Source organism: Passer montanus, unplaced genomic scaffold (genome assembly GCF_014805655.1).
Source record: "Passer montanus isolate IOZ18808 unplaced genomic scaffold, ASM1480565v1 scaffold106, whole genome shotgun sequence".
Classification (NCBI taxonomy): domain Eukaryota; kingdom Metazoa; phylum Chordata; class Aves; order Passeriformes; family Passeridae; genus Passer; species Passer montanus.
Genome location: NW_024357170.1, coordinates 1,409,806 through 1,437,143, shown reverse-complemented (window position 1 = coordinate 1,437,143; position 27,338 = coordinate 1,409,806). Strand labels below are relative to the sequence as shown.

At 45.0% G+C, this 27,338-nt stretch overlaps 1 protein-coding gene across 1 annotated transcript; it reads left to right on the top strand.

Moving 5' to 3' along the window:
* Positions 1-1,174: 1,174 nt before the first annotated feature.
* Positions 1,175-27,338, top strand: KCNA5 (potassium voltage-gated channel subfamily A member 5). The gene is given in 4 exon segments (XM_039721012.1): positions 1,175-1,315; positions 1,317-4,465; positions 24,096-24,220; positions 26,684-27,338. Coding segments are annotated over 2 exon segments (1,740 nt in total). The 5' UTR covers positions 1,175-1,178; the 3' UTR covers positions 2,920-4,465; positions 24,096-24,220; positions 26,684-27,338.

Genomic DNA, 27,338 nt, shown 5'->3' with positions numbered 1-27,338 from the left:
AGCCACTAGTCACAGTGAATCTAGGTGAAGTGTTTGATGGAGCTATGAGTAGTAACATAAGGATTTAGGAAAAAATGTCACTGTGATGCCAACTGGAAGGCAAAATGGTCACAATCAATTTTGTTAGAAAACCAGAAACTCCACAAGACGGGAGTGGTGTATATATACCTACAGGTTCTAATTCTACAGTATTTAGATACATATTTAGCGTATTTCCCTGCAGACCTTGAGTAGAATAGATGCGTTCATGGCTTGAATATAGCAAGTAAGATCTTAGCACTGACTGTATTACTGAACTGTAATTGAAGTAATTGTGTAAAGCTACTAGTTTCTCTCTAATAAAATGTGCATCTACTGAAATATTTTAGCCTTGGATGTGGGTTTAAGAATGCATCAATGGGAAAGCGCAAATGTTAACATGAAAATAGCACGGCAGAAATGTCATTTGCTGGCTTGGGAAGCACCTTTTGGAGCCACACAAATTCAGCGAGAAACTCGAGGGAGCAGAAGCGGGGAGAGCAAACGCAAAGTGGAAAAAAAAAAAATACCCAATCCCTGGGGGGGGGGGGGGGGGGGGGGGGACACACGCCAAGAGGAGCCCGGAATCCCCGAGGCTTTCAGTTCTGATTTTCATTAGAGGTGAGCGGGGTTTGCAGCCAGAAGCGCTCGCTGCCAGCAAATCCACGCGCAGGGGCCGCTCCGTAATCGCCCTGCGGGGACTGCGGAGCGGAGAGCGCTGTGCCCCGCGCCCCGGCCCGCAGGGCAGCCGCAGCCCCCTGCCCGGGCGCACGTACAGCCGGGCCGGCCTCCCGCACCTCCGGAGCGGTGTCCCCGCCGCGCATCCCCCGCAGGGCACCTGTGGGTATCCCCACAGCCGGCCCCGCTGCCCCAGCGCGTCCGCGCCCCGACGCGCAGCCCCTCGGCGGGGCGGAGCGCGGGGGGATGCGGCTCCCAGCTCCCCGGGGGATGCTGCCGCTGCCTGCGTGGGGGCGCGGAGCAGCAGGGATCCTCTTTGACGTCAAGCGACCATAATATAATGATCGCTCGTTCATATCCGGGTCCCCGGGCGACTCCCCGGGGCCGCGCTCGGCCGCGCTCGGCGGCGCAGTGAGGGGAGGCGGGTCGGCAAGGGCAGGGCAGGGCAGGGCAGCGCGGCCGCCCGCAGGTCGCTGCTGCCCATGGAGATCGCGCTGGTGACTTTGGAGAACGGCGGCACCACGGCCATCGCGGGAACCGACGATCCCGCGGCCGCCGGCGGCCGGGCGCGCTGGCGGGGCCACTTGCTGCACCCCGGCTGCTCGCCGCAGCTGAGCGACGNNNNCGCCGCGTCCGCCGCCCCGCGCAGCGCGCCCCGCCGCGGACATGGGGCCGTCCGAGGAAGGGGGACACCGCCGGGGCATGGCCATGGCGGCGGCGGGCGACGAGGAGGAGGAGGCGGCGGCGGCCAACCCGGGCGCCATGCACCACCAGCGGGTGCTGATCAACATCTCGGGGCTGCGCTTCGAGACGCAGCTGGGCACCCTCAACCAATTCCCCGACACGCTGCTGGGAGACCCCGACAAGCGCATTCGCTACTTCGACCCGCTTCGCAACGAGTACTTCTTCGACCGCAACCGGCCCAGCTTCGACGGCATCCTCTACTTCTACCAGTCCGGGGGCAAGCTCCGCCGGCCCGTCAATGTCTCCATCGACGTCTTCGCCGACGAAATCCGCTTCTACCAGCTGGGTGAGGAGGCCATGGAGCGCTTCCGGGAGGACGAGGGCTTCATCAAAGAGGAGGAGAAGCCCCTGCCCCGCAATGAGTTCCAGCGCCAGGTCTGGCTCATCTTTGAGTACCCCGAGAGCTCCAGCTCAGCCCGGGCCATCGCTATCGTCTCTGTGCTGGTCATCCTTATCTCCATCATCACCTTCTGCCTGGAGACCCTGCCCGAGTTCAGGGACGAGAGGGAGATGCCCGTACCCCTGCCCCCACAAGGTGGAGGTTTGAATGGCACGCCCGGGGACTCCCCACCCATGCAGCCACCCAGTAGCCTGGCTGACCCCTTCTTCATCATCGAGACCACCTGTGTGATCTGGTTCACCTTCGAGCTCCTCGTGCGCTTCTTCGCCTGCCCCAGCAAACCCGAGTTTTCCCGCAACATCATGAACATCATCGACATCGTGGCCATCATCCCCTACTTCATCACCCTGGGCACCGAGCTGGCCCATGAGCAGCAGCAGCCCGGGGCTGGCAGTAGCAATGGTGGTGGGGGCCAGCAGCAAGCCATGTCCCTGGCCATCCTCAGAGTCATCCGCCTGGTCAGAGTCTTCAGGATCTTCAAGCTCTCCAGGCACTCCAAGGGGCTGCAGATCTTGGGGCAGACTTTGAAAGCCAGCATGAGGGAGCTGGGCCTCCTCATCTTCTTCCTCTTCATCGGGGTGATCCTCTTCTCCAGCGCCGTCTACTTTGCTGAGGCTGATGACCCTGAGTCTCATTTCTCCAGCATCCCTGATGCTTTCTGGTGGGCAGTGGTAACCATGACTACTGTGGGCTATGGGGACATGAGACCTGTCACTGTGGGGGGCAAGATTGTGGGCTCCTTGTGTGCCATCGCGGGTGTGCTCACCATTGCCCTCCCTGTCCCTGTCATCGTGTCCAACTTCAACTACTTCTACCACCGAGAGACTGACCACGAAGAGCAGGCTATCCTCAAAGATGAACACAGTAGTGCTCAGGGCAGCACTGCGGGGGGAGAAGTGAAGAGAAGACCCAGCAAAAACTCTCTGAACAAATCTGTTGTGCACTTGGAAAACAGTGAGGAGTTCAACAATGGCACCAGCTCCTCAGAGAAAGCCAATATCAAAGCGAAAAGTAATGTAGATCTCAGAAAATCCCTCTATGCTCTCTGTCTGGACACCAACAGGGAAACAGACCTGTGAGGAGAGGAGATGGTTAGAGTTCAGAGGGGCAAAAGGATTTTCTGGTGTCGGAAACTTGCTACTATAATTATTCTTTTAGTACCAATTAGTTTTTTAAGTCAGGCTGTATTTTATAAATTGATCACTGTCCTGAGAAATCCTCCAGGAATACATGTTTTTATGTTCTTTTTCCATGACACAAAGGGTCACTTATTTTTAAAATAGACTAAGAATAAGCTACACTCCATGATGCAGGAGCTGGTAAATTATGACAGTGAAAAATCTAATTTTTAGAAACTTATTTTAGCAAGTGGTCATTGGTTTTGAATGGGTAATTTGTAACCAATTCAGTTGCTCCCAGTTTAGTGTAAAGAACTGGGGGGATGTGTGTGTGGAGAATGAATGGATTGGGGATGGGAGGGGGGAGGTTGAGGGGTTTTGTACTGTAGTTTCAAATTGAAATTATTCAAATATATTTTGTATCTGTGTGACTGTATTTATGGTTGAAAGGAGATTTCTTATTCCTGTGAAGTATGATATCATTAAAGCACTAGGAACATTAGCAAATCAGCACTTTCTGGGTTTTCCACTTGTGATCAGTACAGATCTGGTTATCTTGTATGTGAAGTGACTTTGGTGCTTTGAACCCTAGAGCAGAAAACTTCTGTTGTCATTAATATGTTAGTTTCTTGTGAGCCTTAAATTATTAAATATTGCAGATATACTTCTTTATATATAATTTTATTAGTTACCTTCCTGTTTCAGAATTTCCAGGTAATTCAGTCATGTGCTTACTGGCCTCACTCAAAATCAAAAAAGTATGTGCAGCTCTTTTTTTTTTTTTTTTTTGTGGTTTTAGAATTTTATATCTTTGTTATATTTTGAGACCTAAAGGAAAAAATACAGTCTGCTGTTACTGGTTTCAATCCGGTGCACAACAGATCGAAAGTGATCTGACCAGATTTTCAAGTGCACAACAGATGAAAACCATGAGGGAGTGGATAGGCACAATGAGAAAGTAGAGTATTGAGTGCAATACCTGCAGAACTGCTTTCATTGTACACTCCAGATTCCTTGAGTGTATGTATCAGTCACCTTCATGTATGCACACACCATTTGTGTACACAGTTCTCTGGTTTTAGTTCTCTCAGACCAGGAGTGGATGGCACTTCAGGAGTCGAACTTGGTGTGCTGTGCTGCTTCAACAACCATCGCATGGCTTTTCTCTTGGACATAGATGGAAGCACCATCTTTTCATCAAAACACACCCCTGGTTTCTTGTATTTCCAAACAAAACCTTCTCAGCACTGTGGATTTTACAGTTGAGGTGTTGTTGAAAGACGAGTGACACATTGCCTTCATCAGGATCACAGCTAACTCTGAAGACTGACACAAAGTTGCTCCTTTAGCTCAAAAAGCTTTCTTACAATTTCTCTTGCAAAGGACATCTATGTTTCCCCCTCCAACTTTTGTTGTATTGATGAAAGATGTTCCATGCCTTTCCCACATCCTGTGGCACAGCAAGAGTAGCAGAGAAGAGAAGGCTTGATTGTCAGCATCGCTCAAGGTTTGTTTCTAACAAAAATTTTCTAATATAAATAAGTGCTAATATAAATAAGTTGGGATTATAATTCATTCAAGTACCTTATCTATATCCTGAGATAAATTGAGATCAGCTTTGCAGAGCAGCGCTCTGACATTCTCTCCCCCAGATACAAATGCTGTTTTCGTGTCCCTGACCGTGCTCTTTAATGATAGTGCCCAAATGCATGATGATTTTTTCTCTCCTACTCACTCCTAGTCTCCATGTGAAATAACTGCCAAGCAAGTCATACTTTTCATGAACAGAGTGCTCAGCCGAAAATCCAGGGCTGAGGAAAAGGAATTTGAATCTCATAATAGAGAACAGCATATTTCTCATTAATTTTAGAATTTTAGATGTTGGTTTCTTGGTTGGTTTGCTTGTTTATTTAGATGTGGAATGAGGCTGTAATGTGCTGAGGAGCTGTCTGAAACAAGACTGACAGGAAAAGCACCCAGTGCAGCTGCACTCCAGACTCGGGGAGATCTCCAGTTTGCCTTGGTAGGAGTTGTTGCACCAGAGGGAAGTGCAGAATCAGCTCTTTGGTGAGGCTGAATCTCAGATAAACAAAGAAGTGGTGTAACTCTGCTGGTGTAACATGCTGAGACCTAGGTAACTGATGGATTTAAGAGTAAGGCTTTTTGCTCAGACAAGTGCTTTGCTTTGCTCTCGGTGAACACATCCATCTGACTCGCCTGAATAAGCTCCAGACAACTGCAGTGAGTCTTTCAGGATAAAGTTTTGGAGTGGGCTTTCTGGAACTACTACCCTCACCTGCACGACCACCAAACTGTGTGTTCCAACTGTGTGTTGTGTTGGATTGGGCTGTCAGCTCCTTGGAGCAGTGGCACTGTGTCCACACAGCCACTTGTTTGGAATCCTGTCTAAGGATTTTAGGGATCTGGATTACATCTCTGTAGTAAGTGCAGCAAGCTGATAAAGGTGAAAGTAGATCCAGGGCTATGGGGCATGGGTCAGGCTGATCTTGGTGACACAAAGGGAAGACCTTCCTCCCTCCTTTGTTACTTTTCTTCTTCCCACCATGTGTCTTTTTGTTGCTTTCACTGAACTGGTTCTCTCCTCATGGAAGTACAAATTCAGGTGCTGCCTTCTCTTCTGGGAGCTTCCTGAGCTCACTCATCTGACAGGAAATTAAATTAAGCCTTCTGTTTGAATATGCTGTGTTTTTCCATAACAAAACAAGAGAACTTTCCAATAGAAAGAAAACAAATAATTTTCAAAGTATGATTTAAAATATTTGCTTGGCTTGGGTTTCTAAGCACTTGCTAAGCACAGTTCAGGCAAATTTGGTATTGACACCTTTACAAATAAATACATAATTTCTATTGGCTTATAGGGCAGTAAAGGATTTTTTTCTAATGACAGGTATTGCTGCCAATCACTAATGTGACCAGGAACATGGTCAGAGCCCAGTTCAACAGAGCATTTAGCATAGACACATGCTTAAATGAACACAATTTTCAGCAGGTGTTTTAGATGCACTGATTTTTATGATTTTGAGTTTTGAGATTGTGAGTTGAACTTGGATGTTCCTTGTGGGTCCCTTCCAGCTCCAGGTATTCTTTGATTTTCTGATGGTTATTTAAAGATAAGTTATAAACAGGGCTGAAACCTTGGGGCCATGGATTCCAAATGGATTTTGGGGTAAATGTGTGGGTACATGGTACAGTCACGTAATGTGCCGATGCAGATTTGTGCTGCAGAAGAGTGTGAGAGTAAGAGAACTGAATCCCTCCAAGAAGGCTCCTGGAAATGTGAGACAGGAAGAGAGTTTTCTCTTCCAGGCCCATCACAAGAAGGAAACACACCCTAACCACTACTGATTTTATGTTAGCTGACCTGCAATGAACAGCAGGCTGAATCAGGCATCTTTGCCATATCAAAGGCATCTATATCAGAACTTAATAGCAAATCATTGCAGACATCAAAACCCCAAACAAATCCAGCCAAACAACAAACCAGCACTTTCTGGTAAACTCTTTTGGCTAGGGGCTGCAACCGAGAAGCTCCCTCACCCCACACATACTGTAGTTATTAATGGCTTGTCTTCTCACGTGGGACACTGCACTAAAATGCATTCTTGGGGGTGCTGAAGTGAATGTTCATTTGGGTCACCAGTAATGTAAGTTTAATTCGCTTAGCCTGGCCCCAAGGGGAGTCCACATTTCCCTTTTACTTTTCCATCATCCTAAAAAACCATAAAACAGTACCAAGCAGTTATATAACACCATTCATCTCCTGGAGCTCTAGGAACAATTGCATCACATTCTTTGTACAGGCAGGGTAAAGAAAATGCTGTGGAAGGGAAGACCAAGCCTTTCAAAGGGGGACAGGGCTCAGAGAGGCACAAATAGGAGTGGGTTTGGTTGGACTGAGAGGTCTAAAATGTGTATCTCAGGGAAGAGAGATTCCCCCTGTGGTCTCTTGCATGACTCTGGGTGGCTCTGCAGGCAAGGACTGGATGCCAGCAGCTGTGCACCATGGTCCATCTGCTGGGGTCACTGAACACAGAGGGGACTTAATGCTGCTCTGAGCAGCACAAACAAATCCCTTTTTTGTGTGCTCTTTTCATTCTTTTAATTTGGGCTCTGTAAAGAGAACATGGCAGTTCTGCTGGCTGTTCCCTGGCCTCTCCAGCTGCAGATACTGCTGATCTGTGGAGGTGGTGCTGACACATTCTCCAGGCACTGCCCTTCACTTCCCATTAGGAAGCAAAGGACATGTCAGAACACTCTCAGCGGGAGACGCGTGTGTGCACAAAAAGTCTGGCTCTTCTGAAACCTACCCCAGAATCAATGAGGTTGGAAAAGACCTCAAAGGTCAGTAAGTCTGACCTGTGACAGATCACTTTGTCAACTGAACCAGTGCACTGAGTGCCATGTCCAGCTGATTCTTGAACACCTTTGAGGATGGTGACTCCACCACCTCCCTGGGCAGCTCATTCCAATGCCTGACAATCTTTTCTGTGAGGAAAGTCATCTTCCTGATCAGTGTTAGTGAAGCTGATGCTGAGGTCAAATCAGGAGAGCGTTTAGTGGCATGTGACAGTGCCACTGAGCTGTGGTGAGCTGCCTAGCTGACATCTGATCCAGCCATTTAGCAAGATGCCATGAACAGGAGTGGAATTTGGCAGGGGCCTCGGGGTGGTTGCTGCCATATTTAGGGAATAACGGAAGGAGGGCTTTAAGCACCTTATCAAGAGTTTGGCCTTCCCACTTGGCCAGCAGGATCAGAGTGTTGTGTGGCAGGCAGGGTGTGGGGGAAGCCACAGGAATAACGAAGCTGATCCCCTGCAAGACAGAAGGGCAGCAGGGAAATGGGGAGATGAAGCTCTAACAGCCTTACTCCACAGCTACAGATGTCCAAAAAATGAAATAGAAAAGATGTTTATAATAATCTAGTCTGTGACCAATTAAAATAATTGTTCCAAAATCATTCTGCCATGACATTTACTATATACAGCACCACTAAATATTTTTTTTAGATTGTGCCATTTAGTCTGTTTGCAGGTTCTGTAATGTTTGGTTTTTGGTTGCTTTGTTTGTAGTTTGTTTCTTTTGTTTTGCGGTTTTTTTTGCTTTCTTTCTGTATGCATTAACTGGTCCCCAGTTCTTCTGATCATCTTGCTAAAGTTATGTTTCTCTGGCCTAAATTCTCTGACACTCTACAGTGGATTTCGGTCATGCCACCTGACGTCAGTGTATCAGCTCATTACATGGAATTTCTCCAGTAACTCTATGGGCCCATTGACCGGAACATACCTAATATTTATATGATTAAATATTATGAAAAATATTATTATAGTAGCCATTGAAATAATATGAAATAAAAACTTTTCTGTTAATTGGAATAGGGAAAAAATAAAGCTGATAATGATATGACTAAGGAATTAATTGGAATTAGAAGTTTTGAAGAGAAATACCAACTTGTTTAAAGAAAAAGAAGGCTTCAAACTGATAGAAAGTAGGTTTAGACTGGATATTAGGCAGAATTTTTTCCTTGTGAGGGTGGTGAGGCCCTGGCACAGGTTGCCCAGAGAAGCTGTGCATGCCCCAGAAATTATCGAATAGTAAAATGACTATCCTTCCTAGATGGCAACAAAGTGTTTTCATTAGAGCTTGGGCTTCCTAGCACACAGCCTTTATGGTTACTGCAGAATTAATAATTTTCCAGATAGAATTTAGAATTTACCAAAAGTCATCTGCAAGTTGTCTTCTGTATAAATAATTCACAGTCATCAGGGGGATGTTTCCAAATAAATCAGTTTTAACACTTGATTGACAGGAAGAAGAGAAAAAAGATAGATATATCTTATTTCTGTGCTTCAACTGTGGTGTGTCATGGAGATTGTCATTTGCAATATTCCGGAAAACAGCTGTGGTTGTCTTAAAATTGATATTAGAAAGAATGTTCCTGGAGAATCACCTTGGATGAAAGCATACAGGTAATAATTTCCCTCTCAAGACAGTGATTACACTGATCTTCTCCAGTTTTCTGACAAAGCCAGTTTGGACATAAATGTTGAAATATAAGGGCTCTTCTCTCAAATCCCATGTCCAACCCTGGCCAAGAATGGTGGTTTCCTCACTCCTGTGGGCAATGGAACCTTGCAGCTCTTCTCATGACAATACAGCTGCATAATAAATACTCATGTCAGGGTTGATGTTTCCATGAAGATGGTGGAGGAAAATATGGGATTTAAATGGACTACATTGGTCTAAGGGTCTGGTGTTTAGAAGGAGCAGGTAGAATTTCTTCCTTTGCATAAGTTTTCACTGGAGTGAGAACTCCAGTGGTGGTGTCCTAGCACGCAGTAATTCCCCTACAAAATATCACAAAATCCATACCAGGGCTTGATCTCCCTCTCCCTCCTCCCTGCTTAAGTATAGGTAGAAATGCCTGTGATTGGAAAGGTGAAAAATTATTTGAATTATTTAAGCAACATAAACTTATAATTGTTTTTACTGTCTTGTTTAAAACTATTTGAAAATTTAATGGGGTGTGATTGAATGTGATACATTTAACAGGAATTTGCAGAGCAAATTGTATGAGTTTCTCAGTTCAGAAAACACAGTAATTTTCAAGGCAGTGCTGCACAAGGGGGCTGTTAAAAGGAAGGCTATTGTGAAAATACGTGGTGTTTTATTATGCAAGAGAATGGTGCAAAGAAGCGGGGAGTCTGGAGTGTGACAAAGCTTATTCTTGGAAGGAATGCCCTCTAGCTTAAGCTTAGCCTCTGTGCTTTGAAGGAGAGAGTGTTCCTTGAGCCACAGAGGAAGCAAAGGGAAGAGCAGGAATCGGCAGCTGAGATATCCAAACATTTGACTGAGAAAGGGATGGTGGCTCTCACAGTTGTTTCTGGGGAAGAGATTTCAGACACTGGGCAAAATACCTGCACAGTATCTCTCAGGATCATGTTTTAAAAGTCTGCCCAATGCATTGAAAGGATACAAGTACCTGCCTTTAAGACAATGTGCTGAAGTGTGGATCTACGGCCAGCACTGGCATCTTCCAGCAGGCCTGGCAAAGTAAATTCCAGTAACCAACAAAATTTGGGTCAGATTGCCCTTTCCAACTTGTCTCCTAGAGTATCTCCATCTCAGTGATACATACTTACAATGGAGCAGAGTCTGAGAAGTGCAGAATTCTGGAGCCGGAGAGAGAAATCTCTCTGGAAGGCTTGGAAACCCTCGGCATTTCAAAATAGCATTTGCACTGCTTCTTGCTAGTGGAAAACGGGGTAGCTCTGTTCTTAAAAAGGAAGCTGGATATTCCACTGAAGGGGAGATACAAATTCTCATAGACATCCTGACTGCATCTATATTAGAAAACGAAATGTGCCCAGGACCATTCCCTGGCACTGAGGCCAGCTGGCAGGAGACAGGCTGAGCTCCTGCTGCCAGAGGCTCGCTCTGAAACAAGGTGTTGAGCACTCAGCCTGCTGGGCTCTCTTCCTGGCCTCTGCTCATGCCCACATCGTGCCTAAGAAGTATTCTGGGAGAGAGTGCTTGGGTACAGACTTACCAGCGTGACCAAGAGCCTTGAAGTGTAGTTGATTGTGATTAATTGCTTGGGAGCATTCTCTCAAACTCTTGAGGTGGCAAGTGTAGATACAGCCCTGCTTTGATGCCTCTTGCCCTCAGGTATTTTGGGGCATCTTAAAAGCTTTACATTTCCCCCTATTGGCACATTCTTAAACAATAATCAGTCTCTATTCACTGAGAACAGTTATTCCTGCCAAAATCAGTTCTCATTTAATTCTGCTTCCACCTGCACTCATCTATATGCAACTCTAACTAAAAATCATCAGGCTCTTCCAGCTGCACACAGAGGAGCACAAGTGGATATGACAGTGGGAGTGGGGTACTGTTGCTTTGGTTTTTGGCTGATTTTCCTGTTGGCTGGCCCTAGTGTAGGCTGTATCTTGTGTTTCAGTCACTGCATCTTCTAACTGCTTAGAATTACAGCTGAGGCCCTGTTGGCCATACATATGCCCTGGTCTTGCTGTCCAGCAGGATGCATCACAAAATGACTGGAAATTAAAAAAAAAACAACCACCCAAACAAAAAAACCCCAAAAACAAGGAAGGGTGGGGACACTCTGCATTCTAGTGCTGGAGAAACCAAGGACCACCCAGCACAGGCAGAAAGTGGGCCAGCACTAGAATTCTTCCGTGGCTTCAAGGTGAGCCTACATGCCAGTGGTACCCAGGGAATGGAACATGAGTTAAATTCAGTCAGAGGGAGAAGAAAAGGTAAAGTTCCTACATTCTTCTGCTAAAGTAGAAGTAAACTTCCATTTAAAATCTGTCCTGTATCCATGGGTCTTGACAGCTCTAACTACAATAGTTTAAGATGTCAGTGCTGTCAACCACCCTAAGAAGATAGTGAGAAGTAAATCACTCTGACGGGATCACTAAGGACAAGTGAACCTATTGATGGGATTTTTTCTTCAGCATATGAGTGGGCACATGGTTTAGTGTGGGTGTCATATAGCAAAGACCACCAGAATGTGGAGGTTGGTGGTACACCACCTGGGAAAAAATGATGGAACTTTTTGTGCCAGGGTATCACTCCATGAGGTCTATTTCATCAAGTAAGGCTGAAAACTCTATTTATTGTATTTATGTGTTAATATTTAGAGACAGGACACATAGTGAAAATGCACATGTAGAACACATGAAGATTGGCAAGAAAGCAAAAGTGTAATTCAGGTGCCAAACACATCCCGGAGGCGAGCAGATGCGATCATCATCACAGCCAGTAAAGAAAGGAGGGCTTTCTTATTATTTCCCAGAGGGACAGCAGTTGTAAAGTCATTTTTGTGGCATTCATGGAAATTTATATTTAAAATATCTCAGAAGCACGCCCTGCACTCTGTTCACTCTGTAGCTGCAGATTAATCCTACTGAAGGCAACTGGATTCCATTCCAGGAATCCTGCTCAGATAGACTTGAGCTCTGCAGTCACATCCTTTGTTTTCCTTGACTCCTGACAGCCAAAATTAAACAGAGATCTCTCTTAGCAGTGAGGGAGTGTGCTGTGGGCACGGTGTGGGAACAAGATCACTTCTTGCCTAGCCTCAATGTGGCCAAATGGCAGCATGGCATGTCCTGGCTGCACTTGTCCCTCAGGTGAGGCAGGTGATGCTGGGGAGGGGTGTGAAGGGTCCGAATTTGGAAGAGAAAATAATCAGAGACTGATGACTGGAACAAAATGCTCAAGCCAAAATGCTTTCTCCCTAGGGAAGCTCTCCCACAGCCAGATGCAGTGTTGTTTAACTGTCTGGATTTCATTCCAGGACTGCACGTGGCTCTTAAGGTCCTGCCTGAAACTTTTTTTGTCTGCTGTTGGGTAGCAAACCCAAATAAACAGGAAGTCAGGCCTGAACAGGAGTGTCACATATCATCCACTTCTCATCCCTGTAAAACCCATCCCCATTCCCCTGTCTGATTTTCTAATTGAATCATCATGGCTGTAAAATCACACCGTAAAATTTCCTCCTCTCATTTGCAGAGAGCCCAGAGGCAGGAGCTAGTGTAACATACTTGGAATTTGTTTTCCTTTTTAGAAGGGGCTTGCATTTTGGGTAATTTTTTTTTTTCCTGGGCTAATGTACGTCTGATGTCAGGCTCCCCAGATGAGAATGGTTAGACTGGAGTTGACATTTTTAGAAATATGTGCGAATGGAAAAATATCCTGGGAGTGCTGCCAATGGCTGATTTTGTAAAGTCTTAGTCTGTCTTGGATAGGAACCATGAGCTGGGTACCTGTACTGAAAAAAAACCTTACTCATAAAGTGCCTTCTCAATTTAAAGAGAGGGCAGGTGTGAATTTCAATGTGCTGTGACTCAGCCAGGCACTATTCAATTCCCCTTTCTGATCAGATGACAAACAGCCAGTTAGCATCTTTCCCAAAGGGAGGTACAGAGACAGGAGAAGTTCCTGGCAAAAAATGGATTTTCCAAGGTTGAACTGTGAAGTTGTGCAGAAATATCTGCCTGATCTGTGGCTGTTGCTTCCAGTTTGGTAGTGACATGACTGGGACAAGACAGCTTAGAGCTGAGCTGGTTTGCAGCAAGCCAAACCTGCAGCTTTCTAATTCCCATCGAGCTGGTGGAATTTGGAGGATGAGTGCGGCCGATTCACGGTGCTGCGAATGTCAGCAGTTTTCATAGGCTTGGTGGGGGGCAGGCGTTTGCTGCCTCATCAGAGCAAATGCCTTGTTGGCAGGTGGCAGGCTCACACTGAGCAGGCAGGGGCTGGCACAGGGGCCAAGGCAGCGCAGGGCGGGCACTGAAGGGTGCAGCATCAGCTCGCTGCAGACAGACGGCTCCATCTCCAGCCAGGGCTGCAGGCAGCCCCCGCTGAGCTGCTGGCTCAGGATCTTGGTGGGAGCCTGGAGCTGCTGGCTCAGGATCTTGGTGGGAGCCTGGAGCTGCTGCTCTCTGCTGAGGCCAGTGCTCAGGGAGCAGCTCCATGCTGAGCCTGCCCTGCTGCCCGGCAGGATCAGGATGTGCTGAGCCAGCCCTGACTGGGTGCTCCAGCGAGCCAGCACTGCTCTCCTCCAGCTTTGGTGGGCACATCAGCCATCCCAGGACAGTGGCAGGGTGCTTTTGTGCACACCATCCTTCTCCCATCCTGTCCTGGTTTAGGGCAAATTTGGGAGGAAACATCCAAAGGGGTTCCTCTAGAAAGCAAATTCAAGCAGCCCCTCACCCAACCAGTTCGGGGAAAAATTTCCTTGGAGAAAAGTGGAAAAACCCTGTTTATTTAATAGGCAAAGCATTCACCAGCACAAAAAATTTGAACAATAATAACCCATAAAACGTCTTGCCAATCTGAAGAGATGACAAACTCAAACAGTCCCCTTGGTGGCTGCAGCTCGGCTCCCTCAGTCTCTGATCAGTCTCTCCAGTGCTGGAAATGTCGCGGCCCAGGCCCGGCCAGGGGGGCCACAGGTGGAGCTGCCGGTGCTCTTCTGGGTGTTCAGTCCAGAGCAGATTTGAGCAGGCCCAAGAAAAAGAAAAACCACAGTCCAGGGAACTTCTCTGCCTCAGCTAGCTAAATACTAACTAAAAGCAAAGGAGAGCTCTGCCCTGCTGTCTGTCCATGCTGCACACAACACAGTCTGGGAGAAGGATGCAGGGAAGCAAGTGCAGTTCCTGAAAACAAACTGTGCACTTCTGCTCTCCCTGATTTGCTCTCGGAACCAGTCTAAAAGATGCAAAACTAATTTCTGGGCTAAAAAGACAAATGGGGATATGAGCATCATAAAGTCACTGCAGGACACATCCCTCTCTCTCTTCTGCAGGCTCAGCAGGCTCTGCTTCATCATCACCTCCCTGCTGATTCCCATACTCCAGGCTGAGTGGATGGGGCTGTGCCTTGTGCTCCTTATTCAACAGTTGTCTTCAAGGTATTTATCAACCACCTGGATGCAGGAGTTGAAGGCACCCTTCAGCAGGGTTGCTGGTGATGCCAGTGTGTGCCATGGAGTCCGTGTTCTGGCCCTGGCAGGGCTCTCAGGCTTGGCTTTTGTTGGGGGTGGTTCCCCACATAGGGGCACCATGGCTTAGTGGTGGCCTTAGCAGGAAGTTTAGGTACAGCTATTTTCACACACAGTTGGCTCTGTGGAGCACTGCAGAAATAGGTTTATATCAGCTCTGCAGATAGCAGTGGACTGAGCTGGGTTCAGTCTGGAGAAGGTTTTGGTGGATTTTTAGTTACTCTTTTGTTCATCAGTAGTTTTTGAACTTGTTAGTCATTTGCAACCAGCTTTGGCAAAAGAACACTGGCCTTGAAGAAGATAAGGTATCTTCTTTTTACAGCTTTTGGAAAGGTAGCTGGCTGCTTGGGGGAAAGAAAGACTGAAATTGAAACTGCTTCTCTTAGGCAAAAGCTGTGCCGTGCCCTGTTGCTCCATCAATGCAGGAGAGACCGTGATATGTTCACAGACTTTCCTGAAGTGCTACTAATTAGATGGGATTTACAGCAAGAAGCAGAGTTGTGCTTAGAAAAAAGGCAAACGGTGCCTTGTATCTGGAGGCAGAGTTCCTTCCTTCCTTCCTTCCTTCCTTCCTTCCTTCCTTCCTTCCTTCCTTCCTTCTAATACTTTTGAGAGGCCTGATGCCCTCCCTCCCTCCCTCCCTCCCTTTCTTCCTTCTGCCACTCCCTCCCTCTTTTAAATGTTGAGGAAAGAAAGCCTTGTGCTTAAAACTTGTATCCTTTTCTGCTGCACTGCAGTGGTGAGCTTGGAGGGGCAGGAGGAAGAGAGGGAAGGCTTTACCAGGGAAGAGTTTACAAGGATGGATCCCTTTGTTTACATTCTTAGGCTGTGCTCATCATGGATTCTCTGGATGAGACCCTTCTAGCGATGCCATATAAAATGTGGCTCGTAGCCCTCATGTATTGTCTCTCTGTGAGCAGTGAAGCAGCTGGGTATTTTAAAAAGAAAATATAGGTGCATATATATCAGCAATGTGTGACTTCTGAAAGGAAAGTGCATCTCAGAGCTGCCCTTTGTCCTCAAAACTTTGGCCCCTGAAGGAAGTGTCACTTCCTGGTCCCTTATGGTGGGAGGGTTTGCTGTGCTTGAGGAAATAATACCAATTGCTGTAAGTATTTGCTTGGGGCTCTGAGCTGATGGCTTTTTACACCTTGGGCCTTGTTTCTTCAGGGCTGAAGTCTAGGGCCAGTCCTGTGCAGTTGTTTATCAGTGACCTGGATGCAGCAGTTGAACACACCATGTGAAATTTGCTGGGAGGCACTACTGACTTTCTACAGGGCCAGAAGGCTTTGAGAGCTTGGAGATTTGGTCTGTGAGCCATGAGGTGAAATGTAACAAAACAAATGCTGGATTCTGCACCTGGAACAGGGGAATGCTGGGCAATATACACTGGGCAAGGGGTGCTTAGACAGTTGGGCCCTTCCAACTGAAAATACTCTTATTTTTTGTTCTATTTTCTAAAGCTATGAATCACTCTGGAGAGAAGGGCAGTCATGCTTGATTGGTTCACACAGAGGCAAATCTGGGTGAGGATCAGAGGCATTTGATGTGCTGCCATTGTTAAGAAAGGCTGCAGAATTTTGTCAGTGGTGGATTTCTGGTGAAATCTGTTCAAAACCAGTGATGAAATGCTCACCAGACCAGACAAAGGCAACACTTCTGACTTTATGCCATGCAAAGCACATGGTGTCTGTACCAAATCAGTGGGGAAGAGGAAGAGCATCCTGTTTGTAGTCTGATTTTTACATTATTCTTACAATGCTGTGCTGACTCATGACTGTTGAATGCTCAGCCTGTGTTGAACACTCACCCTCTCTCAAAAAGCAACCTGATTTTAAAAGGTAGGAACTTCTGCAGAAGAGAGGCAGAGGCTCAAACATCCTTGCCTTGAAGTCCGTCATGGCTTCCAGGTCTAGAAAAATCTTCAGTGAAAGCCATGTATGTGTTTTATTTTCCCTTTATGTTCTTTTACCATGGTAAAATAAGTGTAGCAGCTTGCTGCAAAACAAATGGAATGTAATCTGCCATTTTTTTCTCTTGACCATTTTGAAATAGTCTGTTCAAATAGCTAAAGAATGGCATGCAGGCAGTTTGTGAAATCATTTTGCATGAAGGGATTTCAAAAAGCTTCCCCAAAAGCTACCTACAAGTTATTAACTCACATTTGGGGACCATCTGCCCAGTGGCTTTTCAAAATAATGCTATAAGCACACAGGCTAAAAGCAAGAAATGTCTTACAAAAGCATATCTTCCAGAATAAAATTTAAAAAAAAAGGAAAAAAATACAAAATTAAAAAAAAAAAAAAAGAAAAGGCAAAATCTACCATAACTGAACCTTACCTTCTGTTATATGCCAGGTGATTAATCAAATTTGGGAACAGAAGTGTATCTGGGACCTATTTTGCTCCTGCTACATTTGTTTGGGGAAAATGCAGTGCATGTAAAAGGGGCATTACTGTGGCTCTTCAGATTTTACAGGGAAGAATTTAGAGCAGTTTTTCTTCTCTGGAGAATGACCAGAGATTGGAGAGGTATTTTTCTAAATCAGTAAGGCTTTACCTACATGGGAACACTTGGGAAGCATAATCTGAATGGGAATCAGAAAAATATACTTCTTAATTACAATGGCTCAAATTGTTGCACACACCTTTGTGGAAAATCGCATCTGGAATAATGGTAGGCCTGATTTATGTGTAACTGAGTCCACTTTGGAATACTAAAACAAATTTAATCTCTATTATTTTAAAGAAGAATGGCTGTGCAGGGACTAACCAGGACAAACATGGCTTTTTCCTCAGTAGACAGTCCTCATTTTTAAAAGTCATCTCAGAATTCAGGGAGGACACTGGAGTCATTGCAAACAGACATGCCGTCTCCATAATTTGTTGTCCACAAAGGGAACACTTCAAAAAGGTGCTGAGCAACATTTTTTTGATGTGCTGCATTCCTTTTATCACCTGTGGGTGTTGAGGGCCATCAGTATCACCCATGGTGAAGTACAGGTGGCATTGAGGGTGACCTGTGCTGCTCAAACACCACTTGTGTCGTAGCTGTTACCAAATTTCATAGGCATTGAATAAAGAGTAACTTAATCCTAGAAGGGATGAAAAAACCTTTACCATTCATAGCTGCAGAGTACTAACCCCAGGGATCAATCCAGGATGGGAATAATAAATATCCATACAAAAAGGCTGAGAGAATTGGGGTTGTTCAGCCTGAAGAAGAGAAGGATTGGGGTGACCTCATTGTGGCCTTCCAGTGCCTGAAGGGAGCCCACAGGAAAGATGGAGAGAGACTCTTGACAGGGCCTGGAGTGACAGGACAAGGGGGAATGGCTTCACATTGACAGAGAGCAGGTTTAGATTGGATATTGGGAAGAAATTGCTCCCTGTGAGGTGGTGAGGCCCTGGCACAGGGTGCCCAGAGAAGCTGTGGCTGCCCCATCCCTGGAAGTGTTCAAGGCCAGGCTGGACGGGGTTTGGAGCAAGCTGGGCTAGTGGAAGGTGTCCCTGCCCATGGCAGGAGGTTGGAACTGGATGATCTTTACCAACCCAAACCGTTCTGTGATTCTGTGACTGGAATTTGGGCCAGAGAGATGTCCACTCCACCCTTACTTGATTGAAATTGTGTTTCAACTCTGAAGACCTATTTTGCTGTAGAATTGAATGGATGTTTTGCAACTGGCTTCAGCAGAGAGAGGATGAAATAGCACTGGTACTGATTTTGGAAAAGTTTCCCACTGCTGGTTGGATGGAGCAGGGGCTTGTCTGAGCCCTGTTTTGAACTGGCGGCAAAAATCACTTTTGAAAAGGATACGGATGAGGCAGTTATTCCCCACGGTCAGCCTGGAGCCTAAACTATGAATCAGTCTGTTTCTGTGGTCTCTTATATAAGTTATATGTCACTGTCAGTCCATACTGGGAAAAATGGAGCTGGAGAAGGTGGGAACAATTCTAGGCAAATGGGACTTTTGGACTTTGCTTAAGAAAACTTACCTGGGGGGTTGCAAGTGCTGAACTGATGTGTAAAGACCTTGTGTAGATTCACAGCATGCCAGATTAGTGCTTACTATTTGAAAAGATAGCTGGAATAGCAATCTATTCCATGTTTTTATTTTCTGTGATTTATAATCTGGATATTTCCTTCAGTGTCCTGGCCCTTTGGAATCCAGTTCAGTTTGTGGCTTCTCTGATTACCTGTCACTAAGTTCCGTAGCCTAATTACATCTTTTGTTAGAAAGTAATTCCTTTTCCTGCTTTTAAATTTTCTGCTGTGGTTAATTCACACATCTCCTGTAAGGCTTCTTAGTCAGTTTTAAGCTCCAGCACCTAAAGCTGGATCCTAAAATGGGCTGATCCACAGATTACTGTAAAGATGATATTTTCACTTGCACTCTCTTTTTCTCATGCTCCCTGTCAAGGTTACAGCTGTGACTGCACCCTGTGTAGTGAACTCAAGCCTTCACTTTGCAGGTAGTGAAACTCTTCACTGGTGGTCTCTCACAGGTGGAATTTAGAGCACTGACTCTAAGTGGTAGCAGCCAGGTCTCTTGAATATTCACTGTTAGTTAAGTTTTAGCCTGATTCAGATTTAAATTTGGGCTGGTTTCTTTTTAACCAGTATCACTATAAATACCCAGAATGTGTTTTTTCAGAACTCAGACAAAAGTTTAGATCTCTGTGATACGTGAGGATTTTTTCTTACATGTTATGCAGCTGCAAGTTTTACTGGCCATTTTGCTGTATGTTCAGCCAGCTTTCTCCTCTTTCTCTGAAGAATCTCAACATTCCTTTTGTCCCAACTACTGTAAATGAATTATCATTTGTAGACTATTCTTCTGTCTTTCCAAAGAAAATGAAAATATTCAGTGGAACACAAGCACCAGGGAGCCTTGCCTGGTCTTCCCCCATGATTATACCAGGTGTGCCAGGTGTGACTGAGAAGGGGCATTCAGCCTTTCTTGAAGCAGGTGCAGGCTTCACAGGAACAAATCCCTTTCAGTACCTGAAGGGACAAAGATGGAGAGAAATTGTTTACAAATGTAGTATCAGAACAAGGGGAAATGGTTTCACATTGACAGAGAACAGGTTTAGACTGGCTGTTAGGAAGAAATTGTTATCTGTGAGGTGGTGAGGCCCTGGCACAGTTGCCACAGAAGTTGTGGCTGCTCCCATGCCCTTTCCTAAAGATCTTTTGTCCCTTTTCAGTTTGTGAATGGCCTGGTTCTTCCTACAGCCACCAGAGTCATTAACAGTATTGTCTCACCATGCTGCCCTGTTAATTCTGCCAGCCTGCGTGAGTCACAGCAACACCTCCCACAAGCTCTAGCAGCACCTGTGGAAGTCACACACTGTCAGGCTCAACACTGCCTTGTGCCAGCCTAAATTTGCCTTTGTCATAGGCAAACCTGAACTGATGCTACATTTCATGAGGGCAGTGGCTGTTGTTTGAATAAAGCCTGTGTTTTTCTGAAGGAAAGGTGCTCCAGGTCTACATTCCAAGTTCACAGAGCAAAAGTCTGTGCTCACAGAGCCTGTGTGGGAGCAGGAACAGAGGAGAGGCAATGCCACAGAAAGATTGCTCTAATACTGCTGAACATACCAAGGTTGGTCTAATTAAGCCAGAGGTGAAAGTGTTAATCTAGGCCTTGCCATGGCAGCCAAAGGGTGCACTTTAGGCATTTGCCAATATCTGACTCAAAACCAGTAAGTCACAGTCCTGACACAGTGGAAGACACTTGGTGTGGTGCGACTGACTTCATGGGGGTCACAACTGAGCTCAGGACTCAGTTTAGACATTTTGGACAGCACGGTTCAAGTGTAGGATACTGATCTCTGCCAAGAACTTAAAACTGAATGGAGCCACTACAGAATCAGGAAGTTCCTTAGGAAAGTTTGTTAGACTTGTCAGTATTGACACTGGATTTCAGATGTATATTTGCTTCATTACTCTTTTGATAAAACCCCTTAATAAGCAAGTCTTCTCTCCATCTGGTGCTGATCTGACTTAAAATACAGCAAGATTGGCAACTCCTTAATTTATGGACAGGATAAGTATAAAATTTGCATAAATCAGTTAATACTAGAAAGTACAAAACTTGTAGGTTCTTGAAAAAGCAAACTGTGAACCTTTCCTCTTAGGACAGAAACTCTTTGTGAGATGAAGAAGTATCTCACACATTTCTCATGACAAAATATCGAGTAGTGATATTTGGGTTTTTCAGATTCCTTTCCCATTAATTCTTGTTCCAAATATAGAACTATACTTGTCTTGAAACTGGTGACACTTTGTATTCAAGGCAGAATTCCCGCTGTTTAATGATGTGGTTTTATTTTTAAGGCTTTAATCTTACATCAATAATTTTAAGTGCTTTTCAGTGATGCTCTGAGCGAGGAACTACCATCCTTCTTTGTTGTTTTCAGTGCCAGATGACATTTTTATCCAATGATAGGTATCCATTTGCCATGAAGATTGAGTTCCAGGAATGCAATGTACAGATGTGAGGCAATTTTGATCACTGCTCTGTGGAAATTATCATTTTACTAGTTAGTTTACCCTCTGGATTGCAACTCCTGCTTCTGAATTACTAGAAGGAAATCATACTAGCTTTATTATTTTTTTTCTGGAATATTAAAAATCTTGTTTAAAATTAACTACCCTGATCTAGCTTGTAGGAACTGCAAGTTTCCGTCTGTGAGAGTGGCAAAGAGCTCACCTCCCATATGACTGAGGAAACCTTTGCCAGAGAACTCTGGATTGAATCAGGAATGTTTCCATGAAAAATGTACCTTCCAAGCACCTAACAGCCTCCAGAAAAAACAGTTAATGGAGAAAGTCCCTTGCTTTTCTCTATTCCATTTGACAAAAGTGTCCCTGCACCTTCCTTTCCTTGTGTTTGGAGAAGAGTGGGAGGAAGTGCAGAGACCAGCTCCATGTGAATGGAAAGCTGCTCTTTGCAAGTAATTTCCTGACTCTTCTGAGTGATGGCTTTCAGAGAATCCTTAGGGCTGGAAGGGACCTCTGGAGCTCATCCAGTCCAACCCCCCTGCCCAGGCAGGGTCACCCAGAGCAGGTGACACAGGAACACACCCAGGCAGATTGGGAATGTCTCCAGAGGGGGAACTCCAGGCCCTCCCTGGGCAGCTGCTCCAGTCCTCTGCCACCCTCAGTGGAAAGAAATTCTTCCTCATGCTGAGGTGGAACTTCCTGTGTTTAGTTTATGGCCATCGCTCCCTGTCCTGTCATTGAGCACCACTGAGGAGAACCTGGCACCATCCTGTTGACACCCTCTTTGAGATATTTTTATGCCCTTCCCTGACTTTCTGTGCACCTCAGGTGATGAGACAGAGCTGAGAAGTAAGATATGGAAAGGATTCCTCTGGATTCATAGAGTCCGCCTAGAACAACTGCAAAGACAGGTTCAGGACAGGACCTTGCAGCTCAGGACAAACCTTACTCTAAAGAGCTGCCGACAGGTGTTTGATAACAAAAAACTTGTTTAACTCAGTAGTACCAAGGAGCCTCTCTGTTAAACAGAAAGCTTACAGCAGGACACTGCTGCATTAACAAGATTTTTCTCTGGCTGCTCCAATTCCCCTTTAGCTTTCTCTCACTCTCTCTCTCTCTTTTTTTTTTTTTTTTTTTTTTTTTTTTTTTTTTTAATCATCTTTCAAACTACAGCAGCATTTGTTGTCCTGAGGTGTTGATTCCAGTGGAAGAGATTTTAGTGGAAGCTTCTCCTGCAGTGTGCACAGGCTTCATTTCAGGTCAGTAATCACATCCTCCTCAGCCTCTCTTGGGGCTCTCACATTGATCGACCTCCAGCTGGAGGAATTGTCTGAAAGGAAGGGCATGAATGTTGTGTTGAGGTCACATTTCTAGACTGAGGGTGGACTGAGGGAAGCTTCTGCCCTTTGGATTCGGGGGAGACCTGGCATTTGAATGTGATGTGGGTGTGCAAGCTGTCAGCCTTCCAGCTTCATCATGCACATCTGCCCCCCCCCAGGCAGCCAGTTATGCTGGGGAGGGGACAAGAGGAGAGGGCAGTGGGTGGCTTGAGCTGGTGTTTGAGTTCTCAGCAACAAAGTCTGCTGGATGAGGCTGTGTCACCAACAAAAGGCTCATTGACTGTTCTGAGTCATCAGCAGCAGAACATGTGAAGGACTTGAGTTGATGTGAGGGGGTAGGAAGTCTGCCCCAGGAAAAATCTTGAGAACAAAACATCCATAGAAATAAAACATGCTTTATGTTTTCCAGTGTCTCTCCTGGACAGCCAGATGGGAGAAAAAAAAAAAAGAAGAAAAAAGCAGGAGACCAGGGGATCTAAAAGCTTGTGAGAAAGGGCTATTTGATATCCTTTGCTATGTTTTCTTGGGAAAGCTGGAATAACACTATGGATCACAAGTGATCATTCTGCTAAACTGACTCTAGAACCAAGCAGACACCTTCCTACCTTCTCAGCAAAACAGGGCATTACTTTGGCTAGATAGAGTCAATGGTACTGGAGAGCCCATTGCTTCAGTACCTATGTGAGGGGAATCTTCCTAGTGAGTAGAATTCTCACAGCTGAGTTATGATTCCACTTTCCCCAGATAAATGCCTTTTTTTGGTAAATATTTGGTGGACAAGGCTTCTTTGGCACCTTTCAATAAAGTTCATTTTTGAAAGTGGCAGGGCAAAAGAGGAGGAAACATCTAGAGTGAGATTTATCTGTTATTTTCTGGTGTGAATATTTTTTTTTTAAGGGTGCTATGGTGTCCAGTTGCTGCATGAAGTACTCCCTCTAGCCTAGAGAATATTTGCTTGTTCACAACATTCTGTGCTCTTGACTTCTGACTGGTTTGGAAATGCCCTCAGGAAAATGGAGATGGAAGTTAAGAGAGAGGGAAAGGAAGGAATTGGGATTTTCGAGCAGGGGCTGTTACCACTCCATAAGGAGGTAAGAGAAAATAATTATGCTTCCTCTGATCAGCCTCATTTCTGGGAGGAGGTAGAATTTAGGTTCCTAACTGGCCAACTCAGTGTTACTTCTGGATTTAAAGAGAAACCAGAGTCCGGGCACTTGGGGAACAGAATCCACTGGGAAGTGTGAGTGCAGGATTCTATAGCAGGAGACTCTACTGGGGTTTTGATATTCTGCATTTGGGATCACCGTAGCTACATGTGCAATTAGTAAGGATGTCAACATCTGATTCTTCCTGTGACCTGGCCTTCCCATCCCACATCAGGAGCTGTTTGGCCTCAGGAAGCATCAGCCCTGCTTGTGTGGCATTGAGGACCATATCCCTGAAGTGATAACCAAAAAATGTGTAAGGAGCAGCTCTTTTACTCATCTTGAATTACATTCACCTGTCTCTCAAGAGCCCTTTCCCCCCTCACAGGTTGAGCCCTGCACTTTTACTAAAGGCTGGTGCAGTGCCAGCTTTCCATGAGATTGTCTGGAACTGGGACTTGCATCCAGACATGTCACTAAGGCTGTAAAAACAAGGAAGAACTGCAACCCTTACAATTGCTGAAGACAGTTTGCAACAGCCAGAGCAGGTGTGTGATAAACCAGTAAATTCTGCTGCATCTCTGTGTTTTCCAGAGTGACCTGGAGCTCAAGCAGGAGCGGTGTTCTCCAGACAGCTCTCCACGGCTTCCCTAACACACTAGTGAGCCACGAGACCGAGGCAGAAATTCCAGTGTGGGGAGGGTGTGAGTCATGAGATGGTGAGTGAAGGAAACAGCAGGATAAAAATAACAGAGCCCAGTGTGATGCAGAATATTAATCTCCTGCCCTGTGTTATCCTTGCTTGTATTACAGGCAGCACTCTGCTGTAGTGTAGATGCTCTGCTGCTCAAAACAGATCCCTCCGTGCTACTCAGAAAGATTATGGCTCAGGATGCCAGATTGCAGGGACTCCTAATACTCATGCCCTCAAGTTGGCTGAAAATTCTTAATCAAGACATTCCTGCAGTAGAAAATACGTAATCAAAGAGCGTCAAAATGCTACATTTGTATGTTTAATGTTTACATGAAAATGTAAATTTTAGTTCATTAAATGTCAATTTCGGTCAGTTTGACATCAGCTGAAAAAAATTTATCTATTCGAAATTTAAATGAGTGAAGTCCCTTTCATTTTCCAATCTTTTTTTAGCTCTCCTTCTTCCTTCAAAAGGAGAAAAGAAAGGAGAAGAGGATGAAAATACCATGAAAAACCCACATAATACACAAATTTGATTCTAGCTAAGACAAATCAGTAGGGGGAAAAAGGTAGGAAAAGTAGAATTGGTAAAAAAAAAAAAAAAAAAAAAGCACCAAGTATGTTATTTTGAGATGTGAATCTCTCTTTTCTACTCAAATCTGCCATCATATATGATAGGCCTTGTTCCAAGATCACTCACAACAAAATCAGGATCCCTTCTAGGGAGCATTTCCAGCTCAGCCACTGTGAGATTTCTAACCCACTCCCGTAGACATCTCCTCTAATCACCGGGCAGTGATCTTCAGAGAGCTGGTGGGAGTTTAGGAAACCTCTTACTCTGGTATTTTTCAATCCAGCCAGGAATCTGGGCACCATAAAGACAGGAGGAGTTTTCCTTAACTCCAAAGGGTGCCAGCTCTGGCACTGAGGCTTCACTGCAGATTAACACGTGGGGAGCTCTTCTGACAGAAACTGCCTTTGGCATTTCAGGGTAGGGAGAACTGTTTATTCAGTTCTCCCTGAACTCTCTCTCACTGAACACAGATTCACTTCAAAACCTTTCCAAAGGATTTCACTTTGCTGCTTTTTTTTTTGTTTCTTTTTTTTTTTTTATGTACGTCACCTTTGGGCTTAAGTTCACCTTCAAGACTGTGTAAAGCTTTATCAAAACTGGGGAACAGCTTTCTGAGACAGGCAGGAAGGTGGCTGTGTGGTCCCCATGCTGCAGGATTCACAGGGTGAATGACCAGTATTTGTTGGGCTCTCTCTCCTCTTTGCCCTTTCAGGTCTGCTTTATGAAGTGGAGTGTTTGCACACATGGTGAAAGAAGGCACTGTTCAATTGTGCTGGATTTAAGGAGGGGGGTGTGTGTGTAAAATCATGTGGTTCAGGTGTGCAGTTATGGTCACAGTACTCCTTGCTCTCTTTCAGACCCCATTGAAACCAGCTTCTTTCATCCCAGTGAGCTGAAAAATCCCTTTTTTTTCTGCTTCTTTCTTTTCTATTTTGTCTTACAGAGGCTGCCTGGGAAGCTACTTGGGAATAACTTCTCTGGTTTTAAATATTCTTCTTAAGCAATCTCCTGTTATTTTTTACTTTTATATTTCCATGTATTTAACTTATTCCCGTATACCAAGTCTTTTTTATTTTCCAATGCATAAAGAAAGAAAGACTTATTTTGGAAGTTCTACAAAAATGGAAGTCATTGTAATAATGATTTGATGTCCTTGGAACGCACTTTATTTACTATTTGTTTTTATTAGGACATTGTTTGAACGTAACTTTAAGCCCAATAAGGTTCCAGGACTAATCTCCTGGGAGAGGATATTTATGGTCCATATTTTCAGAGAGGGAGATTGGAAGTAGAAAAAGGCTTAAGTATTTAGGCCTTGCTTCAGCTCTGAAGGCAGGGGAAATCTGCAAATGGTCACTTGACCAGCTGAAGGAGAGGGTGGCATGTGCAGATGCACAGCTCCAAGGAGCACTTGCATTCCACGTGTGCTCATTCCAAGCAGAAACATGGGCCTCAGATTGTGTGCATTACTGCAGGCGAACTGACCTATTTTTCTGGAGAGGAAAAATCTACCATAAAAATCTAATTTGCAAGGATTGTGGGAGTGGAAACAGGCCTGTTTGTTTTTGTTTTTGGTTTTTTTTTCTCTAGGATATTTGGTTATGCAAACAAATTGATGAGGGAGAAACTTCCAGCGGGAAAACCACTGATGGTGCTCAGTGTCAGTTAATTGTAACACTCTTGAAAGGAAAGTGAAATAATGGTGAATTTCTCAGAGAATCCGAGAGTCATAGAATGGTCTGGGTTGGAAAGGACCTTAAAGACCCTCTAGTTCCAACTCCCTGCCATGGGAAAGGACACCTTCCACTTTGTTCTAAGCCATAATTTTGTGTCCAGTGTGGAGCCTAATGGTTTTTCCTCCTTAATTAATGCAGCTTTTTGCATGACACTGTCCTGATTACCTTCCTCCTGCAGACACTGACCATTAGGAAGACACTGTTGCAGAGTCTGAAACCAAACCAGCCTATTCCTTGTTCTCAAGTCCTCTTGGGTTAGAAGCTGATGAAAAACTTCCTTCTGGATAAATAACTGTGAGGTCCCCATCATCCCCAGAATTGGATTCCTTCACTGGGATTGCTGAAACAGTGGTCTGCTCCAAGGTTTCTCTCATAGAAGAATTGTTCAGCTTCACAACAGGAGTGAGAAAAGTTTAAATGCTTTGGGGCTCACTCCCAGGCACAAGACTTCATTACTTGAGCTTTTGTTTGGAAATAAATTGAGTTCTTGTCATAGATTGGGCATCTTATCCCATGCTTCTTACATATCAAACTTTCTCATAATTCTGGAAGAAGATTCAAGTGTTTGTTCTTTTTCTTTTATTGGCACTTGTCTTTCTTTATTTTGTATTCTTGAGATGTGCTGCATCTCTGGAGTTTGTATTTCTACTTTTACCATAAAAATGTTGTACATACAGGTCTAGAATGCATCTGAAGATTAGTATAATTTTTCATGTGACTTTGACTTGAACATTTTTCTGTTTATGTTTATATTGCTATTTCAAATATGTGCATTACCTGTATTCTTTATGCCTGTTCCCCATCTGTAACTTAATAAAATAATGTCCCCATTC